Source organism: Podarcis erhardii (genome assembly GCF_964252035.2).
Source record: "Podarcis erhardii genome assembly, chromosome: 6".
NCBI lineage: Eukaryota > Metazoa > Chordata > Lepidosauria > Squamata > Lacertidae > Podarcis > Podarcis erhardii.
In genome coordinates this window covers 45,172,190-45,187,916 of record NC_138510.1, presented here as the reverse complement: position 1 = coordinate 45,187,916, position 15,727 = coordinate 45,172,190, and the positions used below count along the sequence as shown (strand labels likewise).

At 43.4% G+C, this 15,727-nt stretch overlaps 1 protein-coding gene across 3 annotated transcripts; it reads right to left on the bottom strand.

The window, feature by feature from the left end:
- Positions 1 to 401: 401 nt before the first annotated feature.
- Positions 402 to 11,668, bottom strand: LOC309344209 (triggering receptor expressed on myeloid cells 2-like). 3 transcript variants are annotated; one of them, XM_081866460.1, is made up of 5 exons: positions 11,544 to 11,668; positions 8,657 to 9,001; positions 7,026 to 7,080; positions 1,659 to 1,825; positions 402 to 715 (listed from the first exon to the last, which is right to left on the bottom strand). In XM_081866460.1, the coding sequence occupies exons 1-5, from the start codon at positions 11,584 to 11,586 to the stop codon at positions 711 to 713; spliced, it is 615 nt and encodes a 204-aa protein (XP_081722586.1). In that variant the 5' UTR covers positions 11,587 to 11,668; the 3' UTR covers positions 402 to 710. The 3 variants fall into 3 exon arrangements, with proteins under 3 accessions (XP_081722586.1, XP_081722587.1, XP_081722585.1); XM_081866461.1 differs by having other exon boundaries at positions 8,657 to 8,998; XM_081866459.1 differs by lacking the exon at positions 402 to 715 and having other exon boundaries at positions 722 to 1,825.
- Positions 11,669 to 15,727: the final 4,059 nt, after the last annotated feature.

Below are 15,727 nucleotides of genomic sequence, written 5' to 3'. Positions count from 1 at the left end.
TCCCCAAAGTCTCTAGAAGTTAAATTTCTAGGTTTGGAATTCTGAGTAAAGAAGAACAGGATTCCATTGTGAGTCTGGGGTGGCAGGATACACCTTGTCTCTGGGCATGTGTGCGTAAATGGCCCATGAACATGAGGGTCTGATGTAGTGTACAACCTAACCCCAATGCCATCTCTAATGCAGCAGTTACCTTTGAGGTAATTTTTTACATACGCTCATAATTTTCATACTTAAGTTTCAAATTAACTCAAGGAACTATTATGTGTTCATACTACAATTTGTTTTTATTATCTTTGTTTTGAGTTCTTGCAGTTTATATTGTGTGAGCCATTCTTTTCTTTTTCTGCATGTAATTATTGTTATGGTCCCTTTGCAACAGAAAGAACTTAAAGAAAGAGATGTACATTCTTACATTTATTCTTACACTATACAGATTGTTCTCAAGATAATATTAAAAGTGCTTCTGGGTGGAGCATCCATCTGATACTCTTTATTGTCTACAGCAAAGCTGTTTAGTTTGACTTGCTGGCAACATCTGGCTTTATAAATGGAACCACCACAGTCCTTGCATTGGTCATGGGGCACAGGCCACAGGATAAAGCAAGCATGTCCTTCACATCTTGTCTATTGGAGCAATTTCTATGCACCTAGCTTTGAATTCTTACTCATTCGTCTTTCCATCACATCCCATTTATGCCAAGCTTTCCCTTTTAGCCTGGAAACGAGAAAAGACATATGTGCTATGAAATTAAATGAAACAAGCATCCAAATATAACCCAAGGTCACTACTACCACATGAAGTTATCTTCTCTATTTAATATACAGCACACCAAGCTTTCATTTTAAAGAAATGAATTTGCAGTTGGAATATTGGGGTGGCGGAGTAGGAGAATGAAACAGCAATTCATTCTAAAAGCTTGTGAACAAACAGCAATGCCTCAAATGTGTCACTTAGAAAACTCGTGATCTACAAGCCCATTGCATCACAGTAAATTCCTGACTCATTATTTCCATTTTGGGGTTAGCAATGCCATGGGTTTTTCCAGAAGGCACAACAGGGCTTGATTGCTGGATGTCTCTCAACAAATTTATAGCATTTTCACAGAACTTGTCATCAGGATTCATTGTGGAAAGTCATGAATTTGTATTGTGAATGTACCCATCGGCTGTGGGAGGGGGCAACTGAAAAACACGGCTAGAATAGACAGCCACCAGGAGAGCCACGATTCAAGGAAGCAATGCAGAAATCCAAGATTGTGTGCTGTTTGCATTGTGGGTAGCTCTGCACACTAACTGAAAACAGGCCCCAGAATTCTGTGATGTCACAGGTGATTCTGGGCTGCATTAAGTTCAGGCCTAGACTAGACGTAGGCAACTCAGCTCAAGGAGGCACTCACCTTCCTGGAAACAACATACACATTTGGGCTCCCATCTTAGCATTTTTGGCTCCTTGTGTAAGCTGGTTGTATGCCCCCGAAATGCTCTGCAAGGTGGTCTAGGGTACAGAACAGTGAGGCACTCACCTTGACATTCCCTATTCTACTAGGTTGGTACAAGATATGGCCAGCCCCATTCATGTTCTGAGGGAGTCATTTAAAAAGGACCTCTGCAGCAGCCCTGCTCTCAGTAGTCTCTTGCACTCGGAGTACTGACATCACCTGTGATTGGGAAGAGCTGGTGCTCATTTTCTCCATGGCTCTCATCCTTTGTCTGTCTGCTGCACGGGCTCTTAGCAGCAATCAAGATGACTACAGCAACCAGGAGCTTGAAACCCAAGAATCCAGCCACAAGGAAGTGAAGATTGACTTCAGCATCTGACAGGGTGCTTTGGAAAGATACAAATGCGACAGGGCATGAAGCAGGTAATTTATTGTGAAAAGAATTATAATAAAGAAAAGGAGGGGAAACAATTTCTCCATTGAGCCACTCGAGGTTGCTTGGCATGGCTGTTGCTGTTTTACATTGCAGCCATTTCACTCGGGGTAGCTAGCGACTGCCAGATCTAATTAATATGTCCAGGTCTCATTTCCAGTATTTATGTATTTTTTTCATCAAATTTATATACCACTTGTTCCTAAGTCCTTCAGATTTACTCAGGGAACTATTCATTGTACACAGTGGGACTTGCTTCTGAATAGAATTGCACTGCAAATTCAGAAATAGTGAAGTAACGAAACTGCAGCGGTTTTATTGGTCTTTAAGCAGTGAGGACTCAGGTGCAATGTTTCAAAATTATTTTTGAGCTTAACTGGTTAACTTTGTATGCAGTAACACAGGGAGGAGGGGACTCGTGGACCTGCAGATGATGTTGGATGACTACTCCTGCCCGTGGACCATGCTGGGTGGGGCTGCTGGGAGTTGGAGTTCAGCAACATTTGGTGAGCAGAGTTTCCCCGTTGATGTACTAACAGAAAAGCTCAGAGTGCCAAACTCTGCAGTGCAAGGCTTATTTCCTTTTGCTTGATGCCCCAACTCACATTCAAAGTTGCTTAGAGTTGCAGGGCTCATAGACGTTGCAAGAGCCTAATGGAATGTATGGTATCAGAAGCTGCCCTTAGATGGTTTGGCTCTACCTCAAAGATCCCTCCTCCAACTCTTGTCAATATTTACATGCAGCAATAGCAGCTGTGTACGAATAACCAAAGTTCAGTATCTCCTATATATGAAGAAGTCCCCAGTTCTGCTTGTTGTATGCCACTTTTAGGAGACCTTGAATAGTTCCCTAGATGATGGATAACAAATGGATAGTGAGCCTGACAATGAATGAATGAATGAATCTTTATTTGCATCAGCCACCAGCCATAGCCTGACAAGATGGAGGTGCTGAGGGGTAGGTCTTGGGGTTTGTCCTGTCCTTGATGGACTCACACTTTCCCTTAAGGACTGAATACTTATTCAGTCTTGGGTGCTCCTTGATGCCACTCGATCTCATTGAGCTTCAGGGGAGGGCAGTGGGAGTGCTTTTTACAGATTTTAGCTGCTGAGTTGCCTTCCCCTGTAGCCCAGGACATGGGCTGTGTGCACATTCCCATTCACTCAGCATTCAGTGGGGTACCCTTGCTGGGCTGGGAAATGGAGTACACATGGCATTAGCCACAATCCGTATATATTCTGTCCTTTCTTATGAAATACAGTGTATGATGTATTACTCCATCCCTCCCAACAGGATTTAGTTCTTGCATTGAGAAAAAGAATGACCCGGCTGTGCTTTAAGATGGCAATGTGTACACAGCCACAGTCTGAAGGAATGTGACGCAGCCGTGCTGCTGAAGCAAAGCTGGTCTGAGCCTGGATGGAACATGGAGCTCCGTGGAAAAAGAAGAAGTGGGATATGGAACTGAGGGTCTTAATATTCACATGGAAGAGGAAAGTTAAGTTTTTTTAGCTTGGCTAGATTTATGAGGTGCTTTTGCCTTCCTTCACAGTTCATTGTGTTTTGAAAATGTTCCTCCTGTCGAGTTCCATTTGTTTAACATAGCTTTTGGCAAGTATAAAATTCATTTTGCTGCCAAGAGTTTGCATTCCACATGGAAGCCTAATGAAGGGTGGAAACTCTTCCTACAGAGACTGGAAATATTCTGTTCTCTAAGGGCCAAAGTACACATGATGGCATCAATCCCGAGTGTCAAGACTGGGTTCCTGACAAATCCCTATAAAGCAGGGGAGCATGGATTGGGTGTGGGGGACGAACCTTTCCCCTACCAGTACCCCAGCAGTTCTTTTAAAAGCTAACTTTTCTGACTTTAGGGGCGGAGGGTATAACAGGAAAGAATTCCCACCAGTATGGAAATAGTTAAAAAGCACTTAATTTACAGCGTTTTCATACCATCCATTAACAGTAATTTCTTTGGATGGTGTACATTTAAAACACCCACACCTAATAAAATATAAAAATATTATAAAAATATGAAATCAAACAGCAGTTAAAACAACTTTAAACTAAAACCAATAGGTCCGAAGGTCTAAAAAAGTACCCAAAACATGCTTTTAAAACTGAAAAGCCTGGGGAAATAAAGAGGCCTTATCCAGATGCAGTAAAAACCACAATGTAGGTGTCAAGTGAGCCCTGCTGAGGAGGGCTTTCCACAAGTAGGGGGCTACCACTGAAAGGGTCCTGTCTTCAGTAGTCTTCTGCCTGGCCTAATGGGGTTGGGGTGGGCAGGTGGAGAAGGGCCTCTGAATATTATTTTAGCATGCAGACAGGTATATGAGAGTTGTTCCCTCAGGTACCCTGGCTGCAAGCTATTCAAAAGTCATACCAGACCTTTGAGCTGAGCCTTGAAATAGGCTGGAAGTCAGTGCAGATAGCAAAGCACTGGCATAATGTCACCATTTCAGCCTGTTAACAATAATCTTGCTGCCCTATTTTGGACCAGCTGAAGTTTCCAGATCATTTTTCAATGCTGGGGTAGCCAATATGGTGCTCTGTTGGACTACAATTCCCACCATCCTGGCTGGGGCTGATGGGAGTTGTAGTCCAACAACAAGCCTTAGGAACGGTTGAGGGAATTGGGTATGTTTAGAGGAGACTAATAGGAGATATGATGGCCACCTTCAACTATCTAAAAGGGCAGACACATTGGAAGACGGAGAAAGCTTGTCTTCTCCTGTTCTTCAGGGTAGGACTCAAACCAATGGATGCAAGTTACAAGAAAGGAGATTCTGACTAAACATTAGGAAGAACTTTTTGATGGTAAGAGCTGTGGAACACATTTATCCAGAAAGTGGTGGACTCCCCTTCCTTGGCGTTTTTAAGCAGAGGTTGGATGGCTATCTGTCAGGTGTGATTAATAGAGATTCCTGCATTGCAGGGGGTTGGACTAGATGACCCTTGGGGGTCCCTTCCAACTCTATGATTCCATGACATTTGGAGGGCAGCATATTGGCTACCCCTAGTATGAAGCATTGCAGTAATTCAAGTTTCATCAGGAAAGCATAGGAGAGGGATGGAGTTAGCTTTCTCCTCCTGCCTCCTCATACTGTGCTTTAAATCTCCCCCACTGCCTTGCTTTATAGGCCTGGCTTGGAATCTGCTACCAGCATGTCTGTTTGTGCCTTACATGGGCAAATAACAGCTGAATCACCCCTGAGATGTCACAGCTGAAGAGTCCCAGTGAATTATGTTCAAGGTAATCACATTTAGCAGATTTCTTTGAGCCCACCCTTTGTCACTTGCTAGCAACACAAGTGTAGGAGCTGTAATGAGAATGGGTAATTTCTATGTCAGAATCATCTTGCATATGTCAAGAAGAGGGGAGGATGCAGAGAATCGGAAATCTCCAAGGAAATACAAGGTTCAATAGGGCCTCGAATACATTTTCCCTTCTGCAACACAGGGGGGAGACGATGATTAGGGTAATTTTTTAAGAGATGGTCAGGCAAATCTAATTCTAAGAATTGGAAACACACCTGAGTCCTTTGAATCCCCTGCAGTTTAGTTGGATGGGGTGCTTTGCTCCATGACATGATGATGATGATGATGATGATGATGATGATGATGATGATGATGATTTGCAGCCTACATGTTGAACTTTATTTTTTTTGCAGCCTACATGTTGAACCTGGCTCAGTGAGATGAGGTGTGGCATCTACTCTACTAACTTCCTATAGTCCATGTGCTTGTATGCCCTCACCTTTCCTTGGAGACATGTTTGACACTCAAGATTGTGAAGGAAGCTATTGTCTTCCTACAGTGAAACCAACAGGGCAGGAGTCTGGTGCCTCTTACTCACCAGAACGAGCAGAGAGGTCTCCAAAATGCAGCAAGGTTAGACCACCACTAATTGATTTATACACATTGCCACCTAAAAACTTGCTGGACCAAAAAGCGATTAAATCCCAAGGAAGGATGCAAATCTATTAAAGCCATTATATCTGTCTCTCATCTCTGCCATCAAGCTTCATCACTAACCGGCTGTGTGCATATTGCCAACTTAAAATGCAGCGAGGTTGCTTACCTCCTCCACCCCTTGCCTGAAAAAGTACCTGCATGTTATTGTACACCTCAATATGGCTGGATGTGCTTCCGAGTCACTCACTGTCTATCCACACCAGTGTGTGGGGATGTCTTAATACGTCTTAACATTTTCAGATCAGATTTAAGCTGGTTTGGAGGGGAAACACACCAAAATGCAGCACTTCTCATTAATCTGCAGGATAGACATGGATTGTGGCTAATGCCATGCACACATGGCTTCACAAACTATCTGTGGGAAAGAGCCTAAATTTCCTTAATGAAAAACCAGGCTTCAACTTTGACTGTATTTGTATCCTATCTATAGTAAGAACTGCTGATCTTGCTACTTAAAAACCTGTTGTGTACTCCCCATACCAGAGTAGCTTGGCATGGGATTTATTCATTCCAGCTCCCCGCCCCCCAGCCTCGAGCTGATGAAGTTTAAGTGTGTGCTGAGATGTTTCCTGTGCTGCTATTTTTGTGTTCAAATGGTTATTATTCATTTCAACTTGTTTTTTATTCAGATTTTGCCATGTAAGCTACCTTGGCTGAATCCACACAGATATAAAAAAACACTGTGAAAATGTTTTTTTTTTAATGTTTTAAAATATATATGGAGCTTGCCATTATCCCATCAGCCCCATCTAGCATCACATTTGTATAATGCACTTAAAACGTTATATTTGCAGCTGTATAGCTGAGTCCCTTGAGAATACTTCTCACAGAAGGAGGGGGTAAATATGCATATAGGCAAAATACATGCATATGCGTATATTTACAGTGGTACCTCGGGTTACATACGCTTCAGGTTACAGACTCTGCTAACCCAGAAATAGTACCTCGGGTTAAGAACTTTGCTTCAGGATGAGAACAGAAATCGTGCTTCGGTGGCGTGGCAGCAGCAGGAGGCCCCATCCCCATTAGCTAAAATGGTGCTTCAGGTTAAGAACAGTTTCAGGTTAAGAACGGACCTCCGGAACGAATTAAGTACTTAACCCGAGGTACCACTGTATTTGCATATATGACAATATGCCTGAGGCTTACCAATAAAACGAATGTATAGATTTACCTGGAGATGCTGTGCACTGCTCTGGGCTCCTCAGGTGCCTCAGTCTCCCATAGACCTGGTGGCAGAAACAGAGTAATTTAGTTGGCAAAATAAGAACATCTTAAGGCAGGGGTGGGCATATTTTTTTACCAGAATCCTGAGGTCCACCAATCTCAGCTGGTGCAGAATAGTGGCCCAGGCAAGTGGACATATGTTAAGAATTAAGGAGCAAGGTACATCTGAGCATAAGCTCTGCCCAGGGATTTGGGATTGGTGCTAAATTTATATATATATATATATATATATATATATATATATATATATGCAGGTTTTGGTGAAAATCTACGAAAGCAAATATATATATATATATATATATATATATATATATTAGTCCTTTCACACAATAAATCTCTTGGTTTTCTCCCAAGACTTGTTTTCCCAGCAACTTTGTACAGAGGAGGAAAGCTTTTTCTAGTTCTTGTTGTTGCTTCTGCTGCTGCTGTTGGGCAAAGATTTCTGACTCCAGTTGTCTATCAACTGCAAATCAGTCAGAGATTGATCAGAGTAAACCCCTATTTACCTTCCGCTCCTTTACCCAAGGCAATGATTAAGAGCAGGCCGCTGTCGCAACCAGGAATAAACACATGATGGGCTCATCCATACTGTTGCTCATTGTGGATAGCAAGTTTCCTTGTACCTCCATCAATTCACTGTTGGGCATGGGATGTTCTCCAAGCCACTGCTTTCCTCTCTTTCTCAGTCTGGATTTTTGCATGCCATGGATACTCCAAAAAGGAGAAGGTATTAGAAAATCCAGACTGAGGAAGAGAGAAAGATGAGAAGACAGTAATTTGGAGAAGAATGGCATTCAGACAACACAGAATCAATGGAAGCCCAGGAAGCTAACTATCCCCATTAAGCAACAGTATAGATGAGCCCAAAGACCACTTGTAGGTTTTGGACTAGCAGTGGAATCCTATACATCTCTACTTGGAAGTTCTCAATGGAACTTACTCCCAGGTAAGTACCATAAGTGTGTAGACTGCAGCCTTAAGGACATTGCTCTGTAGCTGAAGTCTTCCATCTTTGTTCAATCAATCAATCAATCAATCAATCAAACAAACCTTTATTGCATTAGCATACAGCCATAGCAGGATAAAAAAATAAAATAAAAAATAAAAATAAAAATGCTAGAGACAAACAACCAAACAAAATTCAAAGCGATATTACTGCGAATGTATATAAAGCATATAATGGCCCCAAAATAGGCTCGGGACATCTTTGTTGAAACAGGGAAGGCCAGTGCTTTTTTTCTTAAAAAGAAAGTTCAGAGGTACTCTCATTTTCCCACTCATATTGAAATATAGCCCCTCAATGAGACCAAACTTAGATTCACAAAATGTTTAGGGGGTATGTGTACCCCTGCATCCCCCCAGAAAAAAAGCACTGGGGGAAGCTATACAAGAAGAGCGAGAAAAAAGCTCTTCCTCGCCCTCCTTTGTGCTGAGCAAGAAGTTTACGCCTGTGCCTGCTTTAATCATGTCTTTGTACAGTGGGTCTAATATCTTATTTGGGGTCATAATTTTGTATCATAGACATGACTATTTAGAAGGCAAGGCTTACAGCTGATTAAAGACCCTGGTGGGACTTACCTGTCAGAACTTCCACCTTCACTTTCTGCAGGATATTCGTAATCCCCAAGAATTCTGCCTTGCACTGATACAAACCAGCATCCTCTTTCTGGAATGGGTCAATGGTCACTGTGAGAATCCCCTTCTGGATGTTGTCAGCAATGGCGGTGGTGCCATTCTTTCTTTTGAGGAACGGCATCCAAAAACGCCGGGCGCTGACAACATGCTGACATGACATCTCACTGATGAGCTTGCACCAACTCTTCTCTCTCCACTGGTACTCCTGGGGGTTGTAAGTGCAATTGATGGTGATGGGCTCTCCTTCGACACCGTACACCGTTGGAACATCCTCAGTTGCGTATGCTTCTAGGAAGGAGAGAAGGGTTGTATTCCATACTTCCATTTTTGTAATGGGAGGTGACCATATTACAACACTGGGGCCAAATCACCTAGAGCCCCACCCACATTGCTCAGATATATATAGTTTACAATATACATGACCTGCATAAATGGGGAGGAGATCCCTCGATGTAAGAAGGCAAATCCACCCACCCACCCACCCACACCCCAGCTGATTTGCTTGCAAATTGCTTTAGTCAACAACTTTTCAAAATTCAGTTTGTGCCAAACCTTGAGGTCTCTGAAGTCTCTACATCACTGGTGGGAAGATTACTGGGCTGTTTTAATAGATGCGAGACCTTGGAGCCAGGTCTAAGGCCTATTAAAAACATTGTTATATTCATGCTTTTTTTACATTTTTTTTAAAAAAATCTTGCTTAAGCTGGGCATTTTTGTGTGAAGGAGCAGCAGCTGTGGGGGGCCTTAATCCAGAACATGCTCCTGATCTAGGTCAGGCCCCATACTGATTTCCAGCTGAAAATTCTCCTTCTCCTGTGGCTGTTTATCCCCCCCCCAAGTGCTGTTAACTTTACTTACGGTGGCACAAAGCAGCTGGTGGGAGCAATATGCAGCAGGCTGTCAATTTGGACCAGGAATAAATGCAGGATCAGAAGCCCACAAATCTGCTTCTTGTTCAAAATAAAAATGGCTAGCTTAAGCACATTTTTAAAAAGCATGAGTAATGTAAAGTATGATTTGGTCAGATGTGACTCACGCATGCTGCCTCTGCCTTAAGTCCTGCTCCAGAGTGGTGCAATATGGGGATTGCGGAAGACCAGCCTGAGGCTGCTTTCAGACTGTCACTATTTTGTGGGTATGATTCAGTCATACGGTGGGAAAGTTAGGTTGAGCAATCAAAGTCTGGCAGAACAAACCCTCTCCCCAAAACCCGCAGATTTGGGGGAGTTAGAAAAATAATGGGGAAATGTAATGCAAAGTGTGGAATAATGGTGATGTTTGGTGATGTCATATAACCTCCACGCAAACAAATCAGGATGCATGCTCAATATAACCTCGTACAACCTCTGTGCAAATTTGTGCAACAAATTGGGATGAATGCTCAACAAACAGGTCTTTTGGAAGAGCTCCCTGCCTGCATTGCAAGGGGTTGGATTATCCAACCCTTGGGGTCCCTTTCAGCTCCACAGTTCTATGATTCTATGATTTAGCGACCAATTTTGAGAGAAGGAAATCTATTGATATAGACAGAGGAGCTCTCTCTAGTGCATCTTTTCTTGACACGGGCGATTCCACTGCATAAGGGAATTACTTAGAGATTTTTGCACTTGAAGTCAGAATCGCCTTCAACCCCTCTTCTGAGCTGGGACAGGGGAAAATGGAATCTGCTGCCTGAAGAAACAGTTTCATGTTGCTTCATGGTCCAGAATGCCTCTTGTTGCAGCTTTGTAAGGTTGTGTTCACACCAGTGCAACTCCCTTGCAATCTATAACATTCTGTACATGTGTCGGTCCTTTTCATTCCCTTGCAGAATGATGTATATTTTGCACATTGGTAACCTTTAATAGTGTGTGTGTTATGTTCTCCTTAGAGGTGAAAAATAGTGGAGGGGAGGATTGGGAAGAAGAGAAATGGCTGGATGAGAAAGGGTTTAGCATCCCCTCCACATCACCATCCCTTAAACTCACAGCCTCCAATGACTGTTTTTAACTACTGCTTCTGATCAACGCAAAGATTTTTGCTAAACACATCCTGTCATGATTCAAATATTTCTTATCTCATCGCTACTCCATTCCTTGCCCATTTTCACCCCTCCCCTGTGGCAAAGAGGAGGGTACAAACTCCTCTGCACCCACCGAATATAGTGGGATGTGAAACAAGCATGCAAGCAAGCGGAGCAAACGGATAAATAAATAAAAGTAAGCATAAATATCATGGAGGATAAGGCTATCAGTGGCTAATAGCCATGATGGCTTTCTTCAGCTTCCACTGTTGTTGCATTAGCATAGGAATCTGGTTTGCCATTGTGAGAACAAGACGCTGGACTAGTTGGCCTCTGGCTTGATATAGCCGGGTTTTCCTTATGTTCTCCTCTAGCACAGAGTGCTTCTGCTTTGCCCTTTGGCTGATCACAGTTTGAGGTTCTCGTAATTTGTATCTGCTGTACAGAATGATAGAATGTTATGTCTATACAGCCAGAGGACAGACCCAACAGACTCCTTTAGCTCAGTCTCTTGCACTGTGGACATAACTTTCCATATACACTATCCCTAGCCCATTATCCCATTCAATGCAATTTGCAAAGCGTGCCACATGGAGACAGCAGAAGCAAGCCAGATGTACCACTGGTGCTTGGCAAATTAAGAATGACATTTTAGTAAAAAGTTTCTTAGTCCAGATAGCTTGTTTTCAGCAGGATCAATTGTGCCTTGCCTTCAGCATCATGCATGCATATCAACCCAGTCCTTATCTGACCCATTCATACTAATCTGTTCCTATAGCCTGCTTATCACCCACTTATCCAACCAGCATAGGATTCTAAATCTCATACCTGACAAGGAGACCAAGAAGATGAGATGCACAAAGTTCTCCATCTCACTCCAGCAGATAAAGAGAGAAGATTCGCAAGTAAAGATGAAAACAGAGTCTTGCACAATGGCAATTTTTTTGGCCTTACTAGACACAAAAGACACAGAAGAGGAACATCTGTCACTCTCTGTTGTGGATTAAGCAATATACCAGCAAAATGTACTGAAATGTAGGGATCAGCAGTGCTATGCCAGGGAGAGGGATCTAGAACCTCACAGTTTTCTTTCTCCAAACCTTTATTAGGCATTACAGATATACACCATCTTAAAACATCCATATACAAAAATTTAAACAAAGAAGCAGCCATAGAAGATATATAGTAACAGAAATTTTTATTGGAGTGTCTTCCTGCTAAACTGCGTCATTTACTAAGAGATACTATTGACAGTAACTCAGTCACCCTTGCAGTTACCTCCAGGTTAATATCATACAGGTAGAATCTGATATTTTCATTGTGCCATGATGTTTAACTACCCAAAAAGGGGGATAACGTGTTTATGTACCTGGTTGTGCAGTGGGCAGTAGAAAAGAATATGTTCTACAGTGTCTGGCACATTCAAATAACATCCTCAATGTCTATCATTTCTAGGGATGTTTAAATATCTGCCCTTAACAAAATCTGAGGGGGAAATGGGCTGGAATTATTAACTTTGAGATATAAGTGATCCTGTTATCAGTTGTATTTAAACCATAGAACTTGGGGGGAGCAGATTTTATCTACAGCTGACTCAATGTTTTGTTTTTCAATATCCCTTAATCTAATTTGGATATTGCGATAAATATATTGCTCACTAGAATTATGCAATAATAGAATTATGCAATAATTCCAAGTCAATATCAATACAGTAGATCTAATTCTGCTATGTATGAGTTGGAGCCATCTGGATTTATAGGAGTCCTTAAGTAAATTGGAAAGCATACTTGAAGGTTGGGAACGAAAATGGCAATGTGGCGAGTATTTTATAGTGCTAGTCCACGCCCAATATTCCATCATGTGTATACCTAATTCTGCACACATTGTCTCATACTTGATTGAATTTGGGAGCCCAAAGAAACTTGAGCATATCTTATTTAAATCACTATTATATGCTTGTATCCATATTGGAATCCCAAAAAGTAGCTGGTATGACACTTTAGCTTGAAAAATCTGAATGGCAGCTGGTATAAATTGGTTACCTAGAACCTGAAAGCAGGAGAGGGACAGCTGTCTCAGAAGAGGAAGTCATGATGATAGGCATTGACCCCCAGCCACAACCCATGCCTGCTTATCATTGCTGATCCCCACCGAAGTCCCATTGACTTCCCTGGCAATTTGCAAAGATTTGTGCAAGTTTTTGAAATCTGCAACTGATAGCTAGGTTCACAGATTATTTAAGTGAACCTGATTCAGTGTGTGTCATACTTATTGCACTGGGTTCACTTGTTAGGTACACAGTCTGTGCACATATAATTGGACAGAGACTACTACAGATATGAGATCCTGAGAGCAATTTCTTACACACATGAGGGTGACAGAAGTGCACTCCATATCTTTAAAGAAGTGAACAGGCTTGAGTACATGCCATCAATAATGATTGGTAAGGTTTTGTGGAAACCTGTAGATCATATTTTTCTGTGTTGGGCATAGTCTCTGTGTTCCTGATATGTAGCAATGCCACACAAAGTTGGCACCATAGCATCATATCCTAAAACGAGACTGGCATTAAGAGGGCCCTCTTTAGTTTTGTCATCATTGAATTTAGCATCTCAGTTCCTCGGGAAAATAAGGGGCTCCTGGAGAGTTTTCTAGCATTTTGCGTTAACCTTTGATGGTGCTTTCTGGGAGCTGGGTATTAACAAACTTGGGAACTGTAGTTCCTGTTCCTCTTTTGTCCCCCATGATCCTTGCCTGATCTTTGCTTTGTTTAGCAGTTCCTCTTGTCTGCTTGCATCTGCAAATACCCTACGTATTCCTACCACTTCTCCTTGGCTGCCTCTCTCCACAGCTGTACTCTGTGGGTGTGCTTGTGTAAGAAGGTTTAATGACTCACACCTCACAGCAACTGTGTACAGTGTGTGTTGCTTTTGTGCCTCCATCACCCAGTGCCCCCCTGCTTGGGTTTAGAGCATCACTGCTCAGAGGGTCTCTAGACAGATGAACCAGGCTGGTGCATTTTATTTCTGCAAATTAGCTGCACTTGTTTCCACAGAGCTCCAGGCCAGTTGCACATCTTACATTCTGTCTGGGGGATCACTTCTGGAAGGTCTGTGGCAAAGTTGTCATCAGTGCTGCATTCACCTGTCATATGGCTGCCCTAGCACAAGTAGGAGCAAAAACCCACCTTCCTTGGCTTAGAGTCATGTCTGCACTAGGAATAATGGTTTGTTTCATCCCCAAACAAACCACAATGTGAAGCTAAGGTTTGTTCTTGGCTTGAGTGAAATAAACTGCAATCTTTGTTTCAGCCATAATGCTGAGTGTGGTTTGTTGCCTCCACTTGCTCTAGGGGAGGAGCTAAGTGGGAGAAATTCCTGTGTTTGCAGTAAATCATTCATTATGGCATGGGTGGGCAAGCTCAGACTTGGAGGACAAATGCAGCCCTCCAGATATCTTGAAATGGCCCTTGGGACAGACCTGGGAAGCTCTGCGTGCAACCCCTCCCCCTCACTCTCTGACCCACTCTGTGCCCACACAAAAACTCTCTCTCCTGAGACTTAATGGGACCAGGCCCATGCAACCCCCCTCTCTCCACCTCCTACCAACCCTGTGTCCGCGCAAACTCTTACACCACTCTCCACCACAGCAGGCCTGCGCAAACTCTCTTTCTTACTCTCTGCATCCCACCCTCTGCCCACACTAAATCTCTCTCTCTCAAACGCCTCCTCCCAGACCCACTGCACTCTCTGCCTGTGTCCTGTGATCACTGTCACTCTGCTTCTCCCATGGACCAACCCTCTCCCTGCACAAACTCCTGCTCAGCCTCTCTCGCTTCCTTCCACCCACCCACCAGTGCCTGGACCCATCCCCTGGCTGCACAGTTTTGAGGAAGATGAGGTCCAAGTTCAAAAACAGAACATTAATGTGTGTGTGTGTGTGTGTGTGTGTGTATAGATTAATTTTTTTTTAAGGGCAGTCCCATTTTTCAAAGGGATGGGTGGCAAGCCTATCAAAGGTAAAAATTACATTCTTTGCTTCACCCACTTTTGCCTCTGGCTCTGCCCCCAAAAGACCATTGGATGGGTTGCCCAGAAGGGAATGAGCCAGGGTGTGTGAACTGGGGAATTGTGTTATCCCAGATACAGGATTATGTACTCAAGGGACATATCAGTGGAACCAAAGCTAAGCAAAGGAAGAGCAACTGCTTCCTCCTCCTCCTCCTCTGGTTCCTGCTAGTTCTACCACGATAAGGTAAGCTTCCTCAGGGGAAACGTAGGCTGAGGCCACCCAGCTCCTAAGAATCTAGCTGTGGGTTGAGGCCTAGCCTGGGACAATTGAAAACACCTGCTTTCCTGAAGAGATGGGTTTCTGTGGGTATCCTTCTGCAGTGACCACAGGCCCTCCAGCCACTGTAGGAACAGCCAGAGCTCAAGGAAAGAGACAGAACACGGCCCCCACCACCCCTGTGTTTTTGCTGTTGAAGTTTTTAAGACCTGCGCCAGAACATAGTGAGAGATCACTTGGTAGACTGCGCAAGAAATCAGCTTGCTATTTCCTGCCCTTGGCACTTTTGAGGAACTGGCTGCTGCTGGTTATGGTTTTGTTTTTGTTTTTTTAATGCCTGGCTGCTCTGGAAAGTTTTCACAACAGACTCTGCTTCCTAAATTTGAGCAATTGACAAATAATACTGATAACAGTGGGACGCGGGTGGCACTGTGGGTTAAACGACAGAGCCTAGGACTTGCCGATCAGAAGGTCGGCGGTTCAAATCCCCGCGACGGGGTGAGCTCCCGTTGCTCAGTCCCTGCTTCTGCCAATCTAGCAGTTTGAAAGCACATCAAAGTGCAAGTAGATAAATAGGTACCACTCCAACAGGAAGGTAAACAGCGTTTCCGTGCACTGCTCTGGTTCGCCAGAAGCAGCTTAGTCATCCTGGCCACATGACCTGGAAGCTGTACACCGGCTCCCTCGGCCAATAAAGCGAGATGAGGACCGCAACCCCAGAGTCG